The 22869-nt window shown below is 37.9% G+C and overlaps 1 protein-coding gene across 16 annotated transcripts in view; it reads right to left on the reverse strand.

Annotated features, from left to right (window-relative positions):
* Nucleotides 1–1630: 1630 nt before the first annotated feature.
* Nucleotides 1631–22869, reverse strand: part of LOC131552092 (collagen alpha-1(XIII) chain-like) — a 59892-nt gene continuing 38653 nt past the window's right edge. For 11 of the 16 annotated variants that reach the window (XM_058795604.1, XM_058795599.1, XM_058795590.1 and 8 more), the window contains 13 exons: nucleotides 22825–22869; nucleotides 22556–22690; nucleotides 20370–20441; nucleotides 20183–20227; nucleotides 19984–20034; nucleotides 19771–19797; nucleotides 19604–19690; nucleotides 17988–18023; nucleotides 16922–16975; nucleotides 16404–16457; nucleotides 16249–16284; nucleotides 9133–9210; nucleotides 7477–7845 (listed from right to left, as the gene is read on the reverse strand). In XM_058795604.1, the coding sequence (XP_058651587.1) occupies nucleotides 7738–7845; nucleotides 9133–9210; nucleotides 16249–16284; nucleotides 16404–16457; nucleotides 16922–16975; nucleotides 17988–18023; nucleotides 19604–19690; nucleotides 19771–19797; nucleotides 19984–20034; nucleotides 20183–20227; nucleotides 20370–20441; nucleotides 22556–22690; nucleotides 22825–22869 (828 nt within the window). In that variant the 3' untranslated portion in view covers nucleotides 7477–7737. The other 5 variants (XM_058795601.1, XM_058795598.1, XM_058795602.1 and 2 more) reach the window with 5 other exon arrangements.

The raw sequence follows: 22869 nt of genomic DNA on the forward strand, positions 1-22869 counted from the left end.
CAAAGCTCTTGACCGTGTCGCTGAAGAGGCCGTCTGTCACACGGGAGCATTCAGGAACTGTACCTTCTCATTCTCCTTCATGTCAGCCAGAGATGGTGCTCCTGGACATTGCACGACCCAGAGACTGTGCGGTCACCTTCATCGTTTGAAGCACGAGGTCCGTCGCAGCACGCAGTTTGTGTAGAACCGCCAGGTAGTGCCCACCCTCGTTCAGGTCTTTGGCCTGGTGGACCTGCAGTAACACCATGGCATGGAGGGTAGAAGCCGCCTCACCACAGGCTCTGTAAGCACTGCCAGTTAGACCTGACGAATACTTACAGGCCCGTGAGGGGAGACACGGGTCACCCTGCAGAGTGGTAGCGGCTGTTGGACATAGTTGCATGGCCACAGACCGCTCCACCGAGGGGACGCCCGTGTACCCCAAAGCGGCCCCACCATCAAGGGTGGTGAGGGCGGAGGAGCCACAAGATTTGTTTCGGGCAGTAAAAGGTGCCTTCCACGATCTAGTGAGCTCCTCAAGCACCTCAGGGAAGAGTGGCACCAGAGCGGGGCGCTGAGAACCAGCTCCACCGGCTGCGGAGTGCTTGAGGGGTAAGGAACTCCACTTGGGGAAGCCCTCACCGTGATCCTCAAATCACCTCTGACTCCACCGGACGCAGCGCCGCCCCTGGTGCTGGGACAAACGCTGGATCGCGGCAGAGGCTTTTATGCAACTCCGAGATGGTCATGTCAAGAAGAACATGAACCATTCACGAAAGTTTCCTCAGCATGCTGAATGCCCAGACACGTGAGGCAGTGATCGTGACCGTCCTGAGGCCAGGAAACGACCACACCCAGAAACGCACAGGTGATAAGACATCTTTAAAAAAGACGTGATCACCCGTGTTGCTCTTTTAGAGAAATTGCGCTGAAGCACACAGGGGAGCTAGCCACCGCACACTCCTGGTGTGGATGTCTGCACGAAGACGTTCTTTTTTCCCGTGCGACCGCAACCACCGCTGCTGCACCGTAACGCCCGCACTCTTTCAGCAATCACTCGAGGAACAGGAGAGCAGTAGTGATACACCACCGCTCGGCTCCGAAGCGAAAGGATGAATTAATGTGGTGCACCTGCTACCTCTTATACCTGCGCTGTGGGGTGTGGCAGCCAGATGCGAAATACCGCATGCCAATGTCCATTGGCTTGTTTAGTTACACTCGAAGTGGATTGGTCTCTCTGGCGAGATCCCAATTCGTCGTCACCTGACTCGGAGTGACCGACTGAAAGGGAAACGTCAATCTTAGCTGTCAACAAACCCGTCATAAGAGATAAACACCCTCTCACAATTGATGATACATATTTTGTTTTATGAATACATCACAAGCAACTTTTGTTATTATTATTATTTTTTATTTATGTCTCTGGATTTTTGGTCATCTGCCTAAATTCTGAATCGTCATTTATTTAAAATCACAATTTTATTGTCAAACAGAATAGCTCAGTCTGTGCATTTTCATTATTCCATTTCCTTTATTTCACTGGCTATTACAGTTTTGATGTCTTTTTTGAAAAACAAACAAAAGCTAAAAAATAAATAAACTAAATAAATAAAAAGTCTGTTCCATTATGAAAAAAAAAGACCTTAACAAAACTTTAAATAATAATGTTGGTTTCTCCAGAAGCATATATTGAATCAACAACAATGAACTTTTACATATTTATTCAATGCTTTATTTTGAACATTTTAAAGAAGGAAAATGGAAGGAAAAGATAAACATAACCCTAAAGTCAACCTTTAGTCAAACAGACCGTAACATGTTAGTCAAACTGCCACTTTAAATGTAAATGTACACAAGTAGGTGCATAATAACCATGCAAGTGGTTGCAATTTATCTTGCATTTGCACTTTCTGTACAAGCACAGAAATAAATGCCCTCGTATCAATTTTCAATTACGTACAACAACAACAGTACCGAAGATATCACACAAAATGTTTGATAACATATTTGTTCTTGGTATGAAACACACTTGATGAAAAATGTAAAGAAAAATGTGTTTGTGAGCAGCAGGTGAACAAAGTCTGAACTTCTTCGAAAAGACAGCAGTGCTCACGTAGACAGTGTGTGATGCAGAAATCAGAATGATCCAAGAATAAACTGGCATCAAAAACTACAACTGACAAGTTTGGTTAATTTTCCTAGCTGAACTTGACAGCTGTTTTGAAAGTGTACTCCTCATTAAAGGTCAATTTATAATATGGGAAATAACTGACTATTCAAACAAATATATATATATACATTACATAAATATCTTACAAAAGAAAAAAAGCTGGATCAAAAGATTATCTGGAGAGGTGACTATTTAAAGGAGTAGTTCACCCAAACATTTACTCACCCTTAGGCCATCCAAGATGTAGATGAGTTTGTTTCTTCATCAGAACAGATTTGGAGAAATTACAGGATGTTAATTGATGGACTGGAGTCATGTGGATTACTTGTGGACTATTGTGATGTTTTGATCAGCTGTTTGGACTCTCATTCTGACGGCACCCATTCACTGCAGAGGATCCATTGATGAACAAGTGATGTAATGCTACATTTCTCCAAATCTGTTATGATGAAGTAACAAACTCGTCTACATCTTGGAAACTTTCATTTTTGGTTGAACTACTGTATTCCTTTAAATGCTGTGTCGCAGATTTGAATCAAGTCAGGATATTTATACTGGAGTGACACATTATTTGAAGAGTACACTGTACAAAGGACAATACAAGATCACAATGTTCATCAAAAGGGAAATGTGTAGAAAACGCATGATGTACAGTACAAATATTATATTCTTGTTCAAAACATGGAAAAAGTCACACACACTTCAATGTGCAAAATTATACTGAGAAAAAAGAAATGATGCCTTGTGTACAATAAAACGAAAAACACTTTACAACATGCCCTAAAGTCAAAAAATCACCCAATGTTAATATAATACAGAATGCATAAGATCAGATTCATCCTGTTTTTTGAGCATTGTAAATTTAGCATTATGTGAGTGGGTCCAGAATGAGTGATACTTGCAACCATTATATTTGAGAATATAACAACTAAAAAAGTATTTCTCGTCTTTTTGCAGTTATTATAATCTGAAATTTGTTGCAAATATTAATTATTCTGTACCTACTGGCATTAAATAATACATGTCTGTAAATGTACAGATGTCAACACACTTAAAAATAAAGGTAACAGTTAGAAGGGCTTTACAGCTTGACGCCATAAATCAGTATGATTTACAGCCTAATGCCAGTTCTTTAAAAAACTATTTATGCACTGATGATTTGTGATTTAAAGATCCTAGAAATCAATCAAGAGCTTTCTAAATCTCCAGAACACCATATAGTCAAGACCTTTTAACAGTGAAATTGTGCCCCAATAACCCGCTGAAGAACCTTTATTTTTAAGTGTATCACTACGAAATGCTCATTTTTTACACATACTGTATATCATTCAATTTAATGTCTTCAAAACAAATAAAAGTAGATTCTCAGTAATGTATAATCCAATAATCAAAGTTTCAAATAAACACATTTTAACATTTTTTTGTATTTAATTCAGATTACCATGAAAACAATAACCTATACCGATGAGAAAATAGGAGGCTTTAATGAGTTGAATGCAAACTCATTTAATTTAAATAACAACTATCATGTTATCAGGATAACACCTTAATCTGTTAAAACTGACATAATGGAAGATTTAATTAAACTCTAGATTTACAGTGGGTTTATATACAACCAATCTTAGTCTGAAACAGTCAAAGTATAATATAAGGAATGCTTGCATTAGGTTAAAAAAAGAAAACATAGCTGCTGGTACATATAACACCACATCAAATTTTCTTTCTTTCTTTTTTTAAATCCAAGGTTGCAATTTTAAAAGAAATTAAAGATTATTTTCCCTCACAAACCCTGTTATGGTTGATGTGGTGTTGTCATCCCATAGCAGTACTGTATATTCTGTGATTCTGGTAATAATAACCAAAATTAGCTTTCATGTCAAAAAAGAGGTTTACTCTACTCAGTTGTAGGCATAAAAACTTCATATGAACAAATAGTTTATCTGAAGTTCAAACATGTGCTGAACCAATGATAAATTGTCACTGCTGGTTTAAATTTGTTGCTTTAGCTGCCCCAATACAATCTGAAAAGTACATCCGTTCTGCACAAGTACATTTTCTCAAACAAACTGCAGTTATTTGCATTTCAAAGAGTTGGCAAAATATACAGATGGAGTCAGCACTGGCATCTATGTTTACAGCAGTGAAATGTTGCATGCATGATGCAACACCGTAAAATGCCCAACTTTAGAAAACTGTTTTTGTGAAGTAACATTTAGTTGGTACATTGAGCGTTTCAAATTAGTTACAGAGATAGTCTTTGTTTTTAGCTGAACAATTATTCTATTTTCACTTCTTAAAGTTAGGCTGTAGCATTATGCTATGTACAAGCACAACATTATGTTGTATGAATGTACTGTAATACATGTATGCAAAATGCAAAGCAGGACGGTTATGCACATCCATGTTAAATACTAATATTAAATGCGAGTATGAGTGTGAGGTTACATTCTACCTGCAACTCTCGACAGAAGGCAGTGATAGTTTGAATCAGGAATCATCAAAGATTTTGTCTTTCTTTGGTTTGTCTGGAAACACAAGAACACTCAGACCACATCTGCATGTTCAACGAGCTGCGCTGGATCCTCTGATCACAAACGTTATTTAACATAGTCATCAACAAGGAACGAAATGTGCTAAAATGTTTCTTTCACATAGTGAACAATATAAAAGAGAAAGAAAAAGGTGTAAAACTTGGAAGCTACTTCTTGCATTATAGTCTTTTCTGTAGTCCAGTCAGTGTCTGTCTGTTCACATCTGTCGCCCTCTGGAGCCTTTCAGTACTACAGGATGGTTATACAGGAAACAAAACCATTCAAACAGCCACCAAAGAGCAGGCCAAACTCAAAGATCTCCCAAAATCTCTTCAAGTTTTTGTGTTGCTTATGAAGGAAATCGAACCAGAACCTAGTGGATCTCACTGCAGGATTACTTCTTGGCAAGCTGGAACGGATTCTGGCCCTTTTAATAAAAGAAACATACATATTTGTCGTGGACGTCTGCAACAATGACATACTGAGAAGGTCTCACACAACATAACACAATCCTGAAACCCACTGATGCAGTTTTCACACTTTCGTCAGATGCATATCACAATAACAAGCACAACTTCAGCATGTAAACATCCAGAGGGTGTTAATTTTTCTTAGTGTCTGTGTAAACGTCATGTCATAGCTATGCATACAAACAGATAAAAAAAGCTTAGGATATCAAATCAAAGAGAGAACATATGAATAAATAAGACGTGTTTGGAAATGTTTCGGCTTTTTACAGCCATTTATTATCTCATGTTGACAGCATAGCTTCTTTTACATTATTGTTGATATGTCTCAAAACTACTTTGGCAGAGTAAAAGCATTAAGGCACATGTTAGTATGAGGTATTACAGACAGATAAAATGTTTATAGACACGTGATTACAAACCATGCTTAACTTGATATTAAGTGGCAAAATGGAACCCGAATAGCTTGTCAATGTAAGCAGCAGCAATCCTACACAATCCACTTCAACACTGAATGAACATAAAACAAATAAAACAATTTTAGCTAAGGGCCTTTTTATGACCCTGATCATTTTTTTTTTTTTTGGGGGGGGAATAAACATATGATGTAAATGGCATGTTTATATTACTAACTAGTTGGTGTGATACTTCATTTTTACTTAAGGATGAGGTAAAATGGGACATACACTACCATTCGAATGTTTGGAGTCTGTAAGATTTTTGAAAGGAGTCTCTTATGTTCACCAAGGCTGCATTTATTTAGTCAAAATACAATAAAAACAGTAATATTGTGAAATATTTTTGCAATTTAAAATAACTGTATAAGCATGTAATTTATTCCTGTGATCAAAGCTGTATTTTCAGCATCATTACTCCAGTCTTCATGGTCACATGATCCTCCAGAAATCATTCTAATTTGCTTATTTGCTGCTCAAAAAGTGACACTTTTGATCAGTTTAATACATCCTTTCTTAATAAAAGTACTATTATCTTAAAAAAAAAAAATGACTGACCCCAAACTCTTGAAAGGCTGTGTTGATGCTTATTAACAAACACAAAAATGTGCTTGACAGTGAGCAGCAATATGTACGAGATAAATTAAGACTAAATTCATTGCCCAAGAATGTAAATTACATTTATCAACTATGCTATTAAATTGCCAGAAATAAGAATAAAGATGGGGGAAAAAATAGCTGCTCTAAGGGTAAGGTTTAGGCATATTTACATGAAGCCCATCAAGGCAAAGCACTGTGTGTGGACTTAAGTCATTCTTTTCTTTACATAAAGCCATTCACTAATTCAGTTTTTGCAATAATATATTTGGCAAAAAATGGCAGGTGAATATGGAGAAAACTCACTAAACAAGCCATGCAGTGCAAATGTTCATAATTTATGCACTGAAACTAGCATAAAACATCTGACTTGATAATTCTACTGCATCTAGTATGGACTTTGAAATAAGTCATTTTAATGTCCAGTAAACATATGCAGTTACAGTGTAAGCTCATTAGGTGTGGTGTGAACATGTTTATCTCAGAGCAAAGGGTTTCCTCTTACACACAAGGCCAATTTGTAACTCCAGCCCCACTAATCAGTGCAGCGTGGTCCGACACAACACATTAAAACACCATGATACAATAAGTTAATAGGCACTTATCAGTTAACATAATGCACAAATATCATGCATATGCTGCCACAGTATATTTCTTCCTCCATCAAAAAAACATTTTGACATAATGCATAGGTACAGTATAAAGTCCATTACATAAACAACATTACCAGTAATAAAAATAAACATCTGTACAAAAGTCCTGCCAGTATTTTTATGGTTTGCTGTATTTTCCATCAATATAACAGATCAATGGCAAAAAAAAGTACAAAAATAAATATTCTATTTACAATCACACATGGCACTCAGGAATTAACGTCACTGCAAAACAAGAGGCAAAAACACTGTGTTATTTTCAAGCACACACCTTCCGAGCAAATGGAGGTATAGAGTTATTCCTGAGATGTTGAATCGACAATAAATCTCAAATCATATTCTAAACAACTGATCATAAAAGTTTCATATAGCAGACTGAATTTTTTTGTTTTATATTGAGTAATGCTCAAAATAATTTCTAAACCAATTTGTATTACATATTCTAAACTTATTATAGATGACTGTTAATATATTCACTTTAAATCTATACCTCCATATCACAATTTCAGTGCATGAGTTATCATAGTAAGGATGGTATAGGCACAATTATTATTAATATGATCAGTCAATAGAACTCACTTTATTCCAACACCCTGGTACTGGCAAACCATCATCGCCCTAAAACAAAGAGGAGTGGTGAAGAACGGTAAGAATTAGTCATTTTCTTGAGAAGGGGGACATAACTGTATCCGTGCACATAGAGTATATATAATCCTTTCAAACGTCACTTTTGAAACATACATTTCCATTTCCCCTCTGCAGTCAATCAGTCCATCAATCAATCAATAATGACTGTCCGTGCACACAAACATAAACACTTACATAGTGGCAACTGAAATTATAACTTCAATCGGGTAAAATGGTATCCATGAAAACAATGACCAGTCAAGATGCCTGCTTTTTGCAACAATTTATTTCCAGTAAACACTTTCTCTCATGCAGATATTTGTGGTGACCCAGGGTGCTCCAATTTACTGGACTGAAACAGATGTGCTGAAATGTAGTGGAGGGTTATTTAGACAAAATGTGGGTTAGTGTAAGAATATTGAATACAAAGATAAGTTAAATGAAAATGGAACGCATGCAGTCATGTTAAACACAAAAAAAGTTAACTAGTTTAGCAGCAACAATCCCATTTTACAAGAAGTCTAAATATTTTATCCATATTCAGCAAAAATCTAGAAAGTTAAACCTTATGTATTAGTGAAAATTATTTTATTATAGAAATCAATTAATTGGTTTGAAACATTTTTAAAATGGCTAAAAATTAAGGGAACAGTTCGCCCCAAAAATGGAAATTCACTCACCCTCAGGCCATCCCAAATGTAGAGTTTGTTTCCTCATCAAAACAGATTTGCAGAAGTTTAGCATTACATCACTTGCTCAATGGATCCTCTGCAGTGAATGGGTGCCGTCAGAATGAGAGTCCAAACAGCTGATCATCACAATAACATCACAATAATCCTCACCGCTCTAGTCCATTTATTAATGTCTTGTGAAGTGAAATCTGTGTGTTTGTAAGAAACAAATCCATCATTAAGAATTTTTTAACTATAATATGAGTCGTCTATCCATAATATTGCTTTCGCCAGTGAAAAAGATGTCTTGTCTGAATCAGGAGAGAAATATGCACAGATCAAGCATCGTTTACAAGGAAAAAACATTACAAAACAGTTCTAAACAAATATGTTGGTGGATTTTGATGTGAGAGGACAACACTGGAGGAAGTATTATTATAGATTATAGACTTATAGTATTATAGTATTTTAACCCGAAGCGATGGTTTAAGGTAAAAAAACAAACAAACAAATAAACAACAACAAAAAAACACAGCTTTTCACTTCACAAGACATTAATTGATGGACTGGAGCCGTGTGGATTACTTGTGGATTATTGTGATGTTTTTATCAGCTGTTCTGACGCTCATTCTGACGGCACCCATTCACTGCAGAGGATCCATTGCTAAGCAAGTGATGTAATGCTAAATTTCTCCAAATCTGTTCCCTTGAAAAAACAAACTTGGACCACTATCTTGGATAACCTTGGTTGAAGTAGGAGTAAATTTAAATATTTAGGTGAACTATTCCTTTAAAATATATAGATAGAGTTAATTATAGATATTAATACTGATGCATGCAAGAATTTTCCGTCCTATTCTGCAACTTTTCTCTCTCCATTCCTTAAATGGGCTATGCTGAAGCATTATGCAGTTAGAAAGCATTACTGGTTCAGGAAGGCAGGAAGCATGCGGAAAAAGGAAAGGGATAGACAGCAGCATACCACGGGACACGGGGCATCTAGCCCGTCCAGGCCTGGCAGCCCCGGTTCACCTTTCTCTCCTTTAAAGCCTCGGAAACCCTGTTCATGAAATCAATCATATAAGCATCCTGTTGTCCAGCTACACTGGCCGCTCTGTTCCAGCTTCTGATTGGCCCAGAGCACTCTGGACCCGAGACTGACAGGAAGAGACCTGCTGCATCCACAGGGCTGGAAACTCACATCATTTAGTTACTGAACTAGTGGCTCCATCCTACTGTGTTCAGCAGAACCATATTCCTGTCAGTCTTACTCCTGAAAAGCAAACATCCCATTGAGAGTTCTGGTGCCTAGTCATTTTTAATTCAAATCCCCATCTATAATAGTTCTAATATAACAAACGTTACATATGAGTCTCTATATTGTATATACGCTGTAATTCACAGACTTCGACCAGAACTCTTCTGGGCATCTGTTAGTGTTTATTACACAAAGACATAAGGAGACGTGGCTTTCGAGAAGTCTCCTTTTGCCTTCGTGCTGCACATTGAACGAAAGACATACCAACGGACACGGGGCATCTAATCCCGGGGCTCCTTGGTCTCCCTTATCCCCTTTGGCCCCCCTGTTGCCTTTCTTGCCCCTCTCCCCCTGCAAACGACAGTGCATTCAAAAAAGTCAGACTTTAGTCCTCCTAGTCTACTATAGCAGTACTAGTAAGAAAAGCACTATCACTATGAATAACTGTAAGAGTCTTTAGATGCTCTACAAGACATTCTGAGAGTAGCTGTGTTTCTGAATGGAGCTATGATGAGTAGTGGGATCATTTAAGGAGGGTAAGTGGAGGGGTTAAGGAGAAGGAGATCAGCCAGTGTGGTTAGTGTGCAGACTTTCATTTGCTTAATTCATTTAATGCACATTTATTTGTATAGCACTATTCACAATAAATATAATATTTATGCTAGGGCTGCCCTCGACTAAAGATTTTTCTGGTCAACTAGTAGTCGTTCATTTGAAGCATTAGTCGACTAATCGCACGTTTATTAACAAATAAACAATAATAATGCACCTTTAATTGCCTACATTGCCTTATAAGTGCTCAAGCGCAAGCACAAAACTTACCACGGCACACCGGCAGAAGTAATGATTATGAATGTGTCAGGGAAAATAGTATAGAGGCTGCATTAACATTTTAATAATTAATTGATAAACTAGTGCTTTTTTGTTTTCGGTTTAAGAGATGAACTCGGCGACACTGACTCGTCATCTCCGCAGTAGTGGATGCGCCTATATGCATGTTTCATACGAATTACATAATTTGAGAATATTTGTTTTCCATTTGAATTGGTTTATTTGAAAGTAGACATTTCACTCTCTATAGATATATATATTTTTTATGTCTGTGAGGCAAGCATACACTGAGTTTTGTAGTTTCGTGCTCATGTTCACAGAGACCGAGACGGAAGAAAGCGCATCCGGTTTGCTTTCATTGTTTTACAAAAGTGTTTTGTTGTTATTGTAAGTGCACACAAATAAACAGAGTCTTTACAGATTCGAAAGGTGTATTACTCTTATCTGTATGACCAAATATGAGTATTTAAAGAGCAAGTGAGCGCACCGGCTGTTACTGTTTAGCTTACACACTCCGCACAGACACTTGAATAGCGCACATTTCTCTAGGTTAACATTAGATTGAGCAGCCATGTAAAGTTGCTGCTATTTGTATATTTCAGATGATAAGTCACACTTGAAGTAGATGAATGATAGGAGATTGTTTGGATGTCCAGCCCGATGTACTGTATTAGCCTACTACATAGACCAGCCGTTAAAGATCTGCGTGACTTCGTCAATGTGGATTTTTATTTTATTTTATTTTTTTCTGCGACTAAGCGACTAATAAAATTTTGCTCGACCAAGCTTCTTCTGGTCAACTAACGGTTAGTCAACTATTAGGGGGCAGCCCTAATTTATACATTACAATTATTATTATTATTATTATTATTATAATTATTTAATATCGCTTTAATATAAATGAGGGAAAATACTAAAAGCACATTTATTAAACATGTAATGAATGTTCAAAAATGAATTAATAAGATTAAAGTTGATTGTCTTGTGTAAAGGTCATGTCCTTGGGAGTCTGTCTATTTATTTATTAATTTGCCTCAATTACATATACACTACAGTTTTGGCTGGTAAGATTTTTAAAAAAAGGTTCTTGAAAGAAGTCTGTTTTGTGTCAAGGCTTGATTAATTTGATTAAAACACAGTGAAACAACAAAATTATGAACTATTATTACTATTTAAAATAACTGTTTCTGTTTTTATATATTTTAAAATGTAATTTGTTCCTGTGATGCAAAGCTGAATTTTCAGAATTATTCTTCAGTGTTACACGATCCTTCAGAAATCGATCAATCAAAATGATTTCTTAATGATTTATGATTTTTTTTTCAGGATGCTTTGATGAATAGAAAGTTAATATTAAACAGAATTAAATATTAATAAAAAATATTAATATTTTGTAACATTATAAATGTTACTATACTACATATATATATATATATATACATGTTTTTTTAATGTGTCCTTGCTGAATAAAAGTATTCATTTCTTTAAAAAAAAAAAAAATGAAACTTTTAAACAGATAAATGTTTCAATGGCACCCACATTGTAGGGTCATTCCAACTAGAAGTGCCTAAAAAGATTAATTATTATTATTATTTTTTTTAGACCTATATCTAAACCTTTGGAGTAAATATTGTATTATTGGGTGATCACTTCTGAATGAACACTATATTTTTACTCCCTGATCCTGCCATCAAATGTTGGCTCCAAAAAATAGACAATCTGTGATTGATTCCATGTAGAACTCTTGAGTCAATGAAATATCATTGCAAAGGCTAATTTACAAAAGCTGAAGAGGCACTAAAACAGTTTAATCAACATCCCTATGCTTTATTACTAATTAAAACCAGACCTGCTTTTAGAGTGTTTCATGATTTATCCTCAAATCTGCACGCGAAGTTGAAGGGTTCTTTGGAGGAAACGATTATATTTAAGCTTTATAAGTCTTCCAAAGTGGGATCTATCCAAGCTAGGATACAGAGTTCTAACATTCCGCACAGCCCTCATCATGACTGTTATTCTAACACTTAACAGAGGAAGAAGAAAAAAATCAAAGTGGAATTACATTATGAATCAACGTGGAGCTCATTTTCTAATCCTGTTTGACAAATACTGATTCTATAAGACGGTTTCTGAACTTTTGGCTCCCGACTGTAGTGTTTTTTTTCTAAATACTCTCATCAGGATGTCAAAATGAGCTCCGCACTGACATAATGCCTTTTCCCACATTTCTTGGTTATGTGCCTTTTCAAAATAGATCCAGATGAAGCTTTCGTGGAACAATAAGAACTCTGTGCATTAGAATAATTGGGAGAAAATGAATGCAGGTTGGTAGGGAGGTCAGTGAAGGATATGAACAAAAGTAGGAGGTGAGGAAGAGGAGGAGTATTAACCCAGGCTACAACATTAGGATGCAGGAGGAGCAGGAGGAGGCCAGGGAATGAGAAGGGGACAGAGAGGACGACCAGGCCCGACTCAGCAAAAAGAGCCACGGACACAGGCCAGGGTACGGGGGGAGGAAAAGGGGATAGGAAGACCTGTGGAAAAAAAGAGAGGAAGACAAGGAAAGGACAAGAGTAAAAACAGCACCGTGTCCAAGGGTCCTCCACAGCACCTTCCACTGAGCACAATTATCCAAGACTTAATTGAGTTTTTTGATCCTGTTTATTACTACATCGCCAGTGGAGGATGCTGGGAGGAGCACTGACATGTCCTGACATTCCAAGGTGGGAGACATTCAGTCATTAACTGAGGAAATGAGTGTTAATAGGATCGAGGCATACAGTCTAGGAGGATGAAAGCATAGGAAAAGCAATGGTCTATTCATAAGCTTTTTATAATAATAGCTCTTTTGCTGAACATTTTAACTTTAGCCATTTATATCATACGTCAGTTTTTGTGTTAATCATGCAAAAATATATATATATATATATTTTTTTTTTGTCTCTTTATATGGGTCTATATACACTGAACAAAATTATAAACACAACACTTTTGTTTTTGCCCCCATTTTTCATGAGCTGAACTCAAAGATCTAAGACTTTTTCTATGTACACAAAAGGCCTATTTCTCTCAAATATTGTTCACAAATCTGTCTAAATCTGTTAGTGAGCACTTCTCCTTTGCCGAGATACTCCATCCACCTCACAGGTGTGGCATATCAGGATGCTGATTAGACAGCATGATTATTGCACAGGTGTGCCTTAGGCTGGCTACAATAAAAGGCCACTCTAAAATGTACAGTTTTACTGTATTGGGGGGGTCTGGGGGGGCCCGAAAACCAGTCAGTATCTGGTGTGACCACCATTTTCCTCACGCAGTGCAACACATCTCCTTCGCATAGAGTTGATCAGGTTGTTGATTGTAGCCTGTGGAATGTTGGTCCACTCCTCTTCAATGGCTGTGCGAAGTTGCTGGATATTGGCAGGAACTGGAACACACTGTCGTATACGCCGACCCAGAGCATCCCAAACATGCTCAATGGGTGACATGTCCGGTGAGTATGCTAACCATGCAAGAACTGGGATGTTTTCAGCTTCCAGGAATTGTGTACAGATCCTTGTACAGGGCCGTGCATTATCATGCTGCAACATGAGGTGATGGTCGTGGATGAATGGCACAACAATGGGCCTCAGGATCTCATCACGGTATCTCTGTGCATTCAAAATGCCATCAATAAAATGCACCTGTGTTCGTTGTCCATAACATACGCCTGCCCATACCATAACCCCACCACCATCATGGGCCACTTGATCCACAACGTTGACATCAGCAAACCGCTCAGCCACACGACGCCATACACGCTGTCTGCCATCTGCCCTGTACAGTGAAAACCGGGATTCATCCGTGAAGAGAACACTTCCCCAAAGTGCCAGACGCCATTGAATGTGAGCATTTGCCCACTCAAGTCGGTTACGACGACGAACTGCAGTCAGGTCGAGACCCTGATGAGGAGGACGAGCATGCAGATGAGCTTCCCTGAGACTGTTTCTGACAGTTTGTGCAGAAATTATTTTGCTTATGCAAACCGATTGTTGCAGCAGCTGTCCGGGTGGCTGGTCTCAGACGATCTTGGAGGTGAAGATGCTGGATGTGGAGGTCCTGGGCTGGTGTGGTTACACGTGATCTGCGGTTGTGAGGCCGGTTGGATGTACTGCCAAATTCTCTGAAACGCCTTTGGAGACGGCTTACGGTAGAGAAATGAACATTCAATTCACGGGCAGCAGCTCTGGTGGACATTCCTGCAGTCAGCATGCCAATTGCACGCTCCCTCAAAACTTGCGACTTCTGTGGCATTGTGCTGTGTGATAAAACACCTGTGCAATAATCATGCTGTCTAATCAGCATCTTGATATGCCACACCTGTGAGGTGGATGGAGTATCTCGGCAAAGGAGAAGTGCTCACTAACACAGATTTAAGCCCTATTCGGCTGGATTTGTTTTACACGGGTAGATGGAGTAATGTTAATTTACCACAGGACGTCTGTAATATTAATGGTCAATTCGCACGGGATAAGAAATCTCAGTAAAACTACCAGAAGTGGGAGGAGTAACTCGATTTACGCACCGCCGTCACCTTCCTGTCGTCATGTGCGTGCTACATCCATCGATTTATTAATTAAATTAATTAAATTATGATTGGATTCTGTTTGCAATAGACACTTAGCTAAAGCTAACAGAAGTTTCATGCCTCTAACAAGTGCTTTCGAGTCGTTAGATTCGACCCTCTTTTTGATCTGAATGGTATGCATTGTCATATTCAGAAAACATTCGAGGTTTGCCGCAGACTTGTCCCACCGCCTAGAACGCGACTGATTGTTTCTTCAAGCGTGGAAAAAATGCGGAAATCTACTTTTAAATAGGAAATTACAGAATTTTTACGTTCATATTTACAGCTGGTCTATTCGCACGGGATTAGTATTACCTGAGGTAATTCTTCCGGACCTTTTCACAGAAGGTAAAAGTCGCCGTAATCTTTACTGACATCGTCCGTAATGATTACTGAGATGGCACATTCGGACGGGACTAAAATCACTGAGAAGCTCTGGTAAAAATTACTTTACCCCACCTCTCCATGTAAAACTAATCCCGTCCGAATAGGGCTTTAGACAGATTTGTGAACAATATTTGAGAGAAATAGGCCTTTTGTGTACATAGAAAAAGTCTTAGATCTTTGAGTTCAGCTCATGAAAAATGGGGCAAAAACAAAAGTGTTGCATTTATAATTTTGTTCAGTGTACTAACAAAATAAGAACTGCAAAAACAAAGAGAATAATTGCAAATAAATATATGTATACAAGGATTAACAAATATACTGTTCTGAAATAAGAATATGTTTAAATCATGATCAATGAACATATACAGTGGCATTTAAAAAAAAAAATTAATACTTTCAATGAACAATTTAAAAAATTTAACTTGAATTTCATTTGTGTATGTGTACATCCTGATGCTTCATTCATCATGATTTGAGAATGAAAGGGCATGCTTCAATCTGTACAAAAAGTCACATGATCACACAAATTTTATTATTTAATTAATGTCTATCTAATGATAATTAAATAGTACAAAAATTATAATTTTACTCAATATTTATGGCATAACATTTGTGTTTTTCAGGTTTAAGCATTTTAGATTTTAAATTTCTTATTTTCAGACTTTTAGACCTCACTGTATATGTACACACGTTTTCTAGCAGTAAGCAGTAGCCATTCTAATTTCTTATACCCAGCATGCTTCTGCTTGTCTCATTAATTAAAAAAAAAAAAAAAAAAAATCATAACAATTACAACTAATATTGCATAATTTTTAATTTAACAAATTAAATAACCACAGGGTTTTTTTTAAATAATGGACAGTAGCTAATGCTTAAAAGTTTGGCAGATTCATGCTGGTTTAGAAATATCGTCCATCCCTTTATTTTAAGAAAGTGGACTCATGTTATTGTCCCTTAAAGTCACAATAACATATTCTACAAACAAACTACGATCGAGAACACATTTATAATCTTACCCGGTTTCCTTTTAATCCCGGTGGTCCTACTAAACCCTGAATGAATAGGGGAGAAAAGTTACTGATGGTCCATTTTTTATTTTAATGCACTTATATGTGGTTTGGAAAAATTACAGTATTTGAAATGTTAAAGTGTGCTCTGGTTCAGCACTTACAGGGATGCCTTGAGGCCCAATTGGTCCAGCTACTCCCATATCACCCTTTTCCCCCTGTAAAGTAAAAAAGACATTATACTGGCATTATACTGAACTGTATTACATTGGACTTTACTCCTCACACAATCAGTGAATACTTTATTTTAACTGGTTGATAACAGGCCATTGAAATATTGACAACACTCACAGAGCAACTAGTTGCATTACTATCCTGCATGTGCATTAAACATCTAATAATTCAATGATTGATCAAGTTATTTATTAGCTAAGCAATATTGTAATCAGTGTTGGTGTAACGCATTACAAGTAACATGAGTTGTAATGCGTTACTTTTAAAAGTAACTTGCCCCAACACTAAATATAATTAATTGTGATTCAAACTACACTTCATTTGGTCAGTTGTCATGCATATAGCATCATCAACGTTTTTATAATTTTGCATAATACAAAATATTACTAGAAACACCCATTTTTGGAGCCTCATGCATTTGTTTCTGAATTGTTTTTAGAGCACTAACCATTTCTCCTTTTGGTCCTGCAGGCCCAGACACTCCAGCTGGTCCTATCAGACCCTTTGAACAAAGAAAACGACATGCATGAGTTTCAACAGAGGACACGGTGGTGGGTTAAGAGTTTAGAGAGGGAGAGAAACTAATCAGTGTTGAGCACCAATAGATCAACAAACTTTTCTGAGCCGAATAAGAGCAATTTAAACTCCTTATATATGTTTAAACAGAGCTATCCGAAGACCAATCTGCAGAGGAATTCCACAAAACTCCAAAGTTTGTTGATCTAAGTGGAAATAAACAGACACACAAGTAAATATAACAGCGAATCCATCTTCCATTTTCCTCCCATGACTTGGAGAGGATTCAACAGAAGGGCTGTTAGACATCTTGCTTTTTCAGGAGTCTTGCTTCTCAGCCATTTGTACTGTTGTATGCCATGAAAACATTGTTCATGCAGCCGCATCCCATCATGCTCTCTCCTTGTATGACAGTACAAGATCAAAGCTTGTCATGGAATGAAATAAAGCTCTGAAGCTTGGAGGGAATTAAGGCTTTGAAAGGTCAACAGAGGTCAAGCATGTCTGAATTTTTTTTTACAAAGGTATAGAGGGCTGCGACGGCATGAAATGCGAAAGGATTATTCACTTTTGTAGAGCACGATGTGCATACTTTTCAAAGAAGGAGAAATTGCGTTTCAGAGAGAGAGAGAGAGAGAGAGAGAGAGAGAGAGAGAGAGAAGTGTTTGGCCATGCTCTTCTTCAGCCACTCGCGTGTTGACAGGTTGAAAAATCAACCGAGTGTGGTACCTCTGGAAACAGCAAGAGGCAACAGCCAAACAGGCTTAGGGACAAAGTCAAATCAAAGTCATACTCATGCCGATGCAATCTCAATAGAGATCTAAACAAGGCCTTGACCATTAGACAACACAGAAAAGACACAAAACACAGAAGCAAGCAAGCAACAGCTCAAGCAGAGGCAGACAAACAGAAAGAGAGAAGCAGGCGGAGAGGGAAACGAGAGAGGGATGGATGGAAATAGAGGGGTGGATGATGGGAACGGGTCTTGCGCCACTCACCACTGGACCAGGCCTGCCGTCTAAACCATGAGCCCCCTGGACAGTGTGTAAAGAGTTACAGAGCGAGAGGAGAGATGGAGGTGGAGGAGAGGAAGGGAGGAAGGGAGAAGTGTGGGGGGAGGTGAGTAAAGCAGTGACTCGTGTGCCACATAAAAACAACACTAGTTTTGATGGAGGGGTGACGTGTTGAAGATGACATGATGTGAGAGGCGAGCAGTAACTCCTTATAACGTGACTTTAGCATCTTATCGTCTTAGTGTGACTGCTAGTGAACAGGACCTAAAGTGGTCCATTCAATTGTATATGGTGATAAAATAACAACAGGTGGCATATAAATTCCAGAAGAGATGCAAAAACTAAAAATAATACTTGTAAATAGTTGTTCGGTTCCAAAATCTAGTGAGCTACATTGCCGTCTGCTGCCTTCTAAGGCAGCATGCTAACTGAAACTCAACCTCATAAGTGACTGAACTGGAACACTATACATAGGAAGCGACTTTGCGTGCCACACAAATAGGCTACTGCTCCTCACGAGAAGCGCACAGGAGACTTGATTTAGCATGTAGCTAAGTTAAATTTGATGATAGCATGTTGCAAAGCTAACAAAACAAGCAGCCTTTGTGCTAGAAATGAACATACGATGCTTTAAAATTATGGCAGCTCACTAGGTTATGGAACAAGTAACATTACCCATCCATGCTGCATTTTCTTAAGCAGCATTTTAATCTTGTTTTGAATAAATCTTGTTTTGCCAAACTGTTTTTGCTTTAAGCATATGTAACACAATGTTGTGAGGTTTATGTTTAAAATAAGAAAAACGTTTTCATTCACTTTTCTATACTGAAAAAAAGCAAGACAAAAATGCTGATTGTGAAAACTTTCTTGATATCTCAATTTCTATATCTCAGATTCAAAACAAAAGTAAAGGAGTTACTGCGCCATTGATGATGTGACTATAATAAGTTAATCAATGACTTTGACACCATAGATATACACTAGTCAGGAAGTCAAGAAAAGACTCCTGAAATTCATAGTAACAAAACCTATAGCATGCTATTTACAGAGCAGAGAGAAAACATTAAATAAACAACCGCATACAGTATTTTGTAATAATAACATGAACGTCAGTCAGTTACAGTAATCTAAAACTATCAGGAACTTGTTTGTAATCTATTAAAAGGTGTATAAAACAATGTGACAGGATGATAACACTTGTATATATGATTGCCAAATGTGAATATTCACTGATTCATGCAATGTGACAACACTTAGCCATGAACCATGACGCCTAGTTACAAAGACACATGAAATTGCAGCACACTGATATTTGCATTAAGGGGGGGGCTAAAGCACAAACCTTACACAAAACATGCTTTTCCACTAACGCTGCACTCAGGAAAGACAAAAACATCTTGATTCAGTTGATAAGATTGTATGAAAACTATCAAATTAATTAAATGCACTGGTATCACAGGTATGAAGTACTCAATTCATTTTTCATAATGAGTGATTTGATAGACTGGACAGCTTTTTATCTTACATTGTACTGAATATAAATGCAATGCATATTTATCAAGTATCAAAAACTGGATTATAAGAATCAGAAATGTACTTACAGGGAGTCCAAGATGGCCCCTGTCTCCTTTATCTCCTTTCTGTCCAGGTGATCCCTTCTCTCCTCTCAGACCTATTCCTGGTTCTCCCTAAAAAGAACATATGAGATTTAATGCCTTGTTTAGCATATGGCAGAAACAATCTTTTTACATTAGGTTGGAATACTTACCTTTGGTCCTGACAAACCTGGAGGTCCCTGATAAGCAAAACATAATAAATATTAGAAATCAGGACCATTTTGAGTTGTTTAAAATGAGTTTCTCTTCATAACTGCACCATCAAATGACGACAAAAAATGCACTGATGCTACTTGGGTGCACAGATATGCCTGTAATATGTTTGCTGTTATCATAAGCTTTTATGGAGTAGACATTGTCCTCACCAATGGCCCAACTGGCCCTGCAGGTCCTGGAGGTCCAGCAGGCCCATAGACCTGAGAGAGAACAGATAGGGGAGTCACAATTAAAACATTTCACTCAATATATTTCCCAACTTAGGAAACACATAGGCTCTGTTATCTAATGAAACCCCATAAAACCCTCTAAGATGTGCAATCAGCAGCTAAAAAGTGTGGAACATACCAGCTCTGCTTTATCTCCTTTTTCCCCAGGTTCGCCTTTCTGACCCTGAAGACATTATGAAAAAGTAAAAGGATAGGAATACTTAATTCTACCATTCATTCAACAGAAATCAAACTGACATGACGAAATACACTGTATCCCAAAGTCATGACAACAATCTGTTTGCTTGAGGGGCACCATTGCGTACCATTAGGCCTGGCAATCCAATATGGCCAGGGGGCCCTGAAACCCCTTTTTCTCCAGTAGGGCCATCTAAACCCTACAGAATGAGGAAAGAATAAGGAAATAGACATTAAAATTGGCAGAAAAGTCAATTGGGGGGGGCTGGGTTGATGAACATGACTTGACAGCCTTGTAAACAAGGCCCACAACCAAGAGGCCTTTGAATTCATAGCATCCAACATGTAGGATTAATGATTAGTAAACTGTAGGCTTTCAAGACGCAATGCTGCCCACCCATGACAAACGCTTTCAAAATTCATCAAAGCACTAAGCACGATCCCACTTGCTCAAATAACAATGACCACATTTACATGCAACTCATTTTCTGATTAAGGTCTATATTATTCTGGTTAAGCATTTAATCTGAAAAAGATGTTTACATGTTCCACAGTTATTACAATATGTTATTTTAACCAAATTATCACAACTTTTCTTTATACCATATACCAATTATATTATTAATTTCTAGAAACTGAAATATTGGCTTAATTTGGTTAACTTGGCAGTTGGGTTAATGTATTTACATGATGTGTACATAATTTGAATATTATGATATTTTGATATTAGAATATTCTCTCATGCAAGTGGTACAGGTCACAAGACCCTTTGTGGTTATTTAACAATTCAGGTGTAGTCAGACAGACTATATGTGACCCTGGACCACAAAACCAGTCATAAGGGTCAAATAAGGGTTTTGACAATATCTGAAAGCTGAATAAATAAGCTTTCCATTGATGTATTATTTGTTTGGATAGGACAATATTTGGCTGAGATACAACTATTTGAATATCTGCAATCTGAGGGTGCCAAAAATCAAAATACTGAGAAAATTACCTTTAAAGTTGTCCAAATGAAGTTCTTAGCAATACACATTACTAATCAAAACTTTATGGTAGGAAATTTACAAAATATCCTCAAGGAACATGATCTTTACTTAATATCCTAATGATTTTTGGCATAAAAGAAAAATCTATACTTTTGACCCATACAATGTATTTTTGGCTATTGCTACAAATATACCCCAGCGACTTAAAGGTGTCATAGGTGATTGTCTTCAGAAACATTTTTTGTTATTCTGGTTGAAAGTCTCTTCACATCCTGATAGCAATCATTAAGTTAAGTGGTCTAAATGTATTTATCTGTATTTATATATTCTGTGGAAGGTGTAGGACCAAGAAATGTTTGTCCAATTAAAACGCTCGTACCGAGCGTTTTAATTGTCTTTCCTACTTGCCTGTCAACGTATGTATTTGCATACCTCTGCGTACCCTGTTTCGCGCAGACAGGATACGTCATCAGCGCGTTCACGCAGACAGAGCGAGAATGGCAGGCAAACATCAACAACCCGATCTTCCTTCCTGGTATTGTAGTACTTTTACTAACTGTGCTGTAACGTTTTCTCAGCGGTGAATGACACATGATGTAGCCCAGTGGTTCCCAATTCCAGTCCTCGCACTCCCCGCTCTGCATATTTTGCATGTCTCGCTTAGTTAACACACTCGGTTCAGATAACCAGCTCGTTAAAAGAGAGCTCCGTGCATGAACTGTTCTGATTGACATGCTCCCTACACAATGTTCATTGCTCTCTACTCCCTGAGCAGGGGAAATCCGTTTATTTCACTTCAGAACATTCACTCACGGATTTGCGCTGCTCCTCACACACAGACGAAAGAGAAGTGTGAAGTGTGACATAATATACCTCTGTAAATAAATACCATTTAAATTCAGGTCTGGCACACTTTAATGCCCTTTGTATGGAACATAAATGCTCGCTTTGAACTGGAATCATGGCGGAATATCTGGTGATGTCCACTTCGCAGGGCACTTATGACTTACGGTTGAACAGAACAACCGTCGGACGTGATAAGATACACATATGAAATGTGCAGAGCAGGGAGGGCGAGAGGACTGTAATTGGAAACCGTTGATGTAGCCTATTGTAGTAATTTATGTTGTCTCTGGCTGCTCTTTGAGCGTATGTGCGTTCAGGGGGTGTGGCTTTGGACGGCGATTGCAGGGAGGGTGGGACATTCACTTTCAGTGCTATCAGGCTAAAGTTAGCATTTTCCGAGATCTCCTACTGCACCTTTAAGACTGGTTTTGTGGGCCAGGGTCACATATATGATGGGAATGCAGAGTATAGTCACTCACAGGTGATCCTGAGGGGCCCATGTCTCCCTTGTCTCCTTTTGGCCCAGGCAAGCCTATGACTCCTCCTTCTCCCCGTAGTCCCTCAGGTCCAGGAGGGCCGATGGGTCCCTGTTCTCCTGGCTTTCCTCTTGGACCCTAAGAAGCAAACAGGTACAATCACTCAGCATTATGAAGGATTGAGAGTTATGTAAATGCATCCACCAGTGGACTAATGGCAGATTAGTGGCTAAAATGTGTTTCATTTATAGAAAATGTTAATTATTATTTACCTTTTCCCCATCAAGACCAGGGGGACCTGGAAGTCCAACATCACC

Source organism: Onychostoma macrolepis, chromosome 13, assembly GCF_012432095.1.
Source record: "Onychostoma macrolepis isolate SWU-2019 chromosome 13, ASM1243209v1, whole genome shotgun sequence".
Lineage (NCBI taxonomy): Eukaryota > Metazoa > Chordata > Actinopteri > Cypriniformes > Cyprinidae > Onychostoma > Onychostoma macrolepis.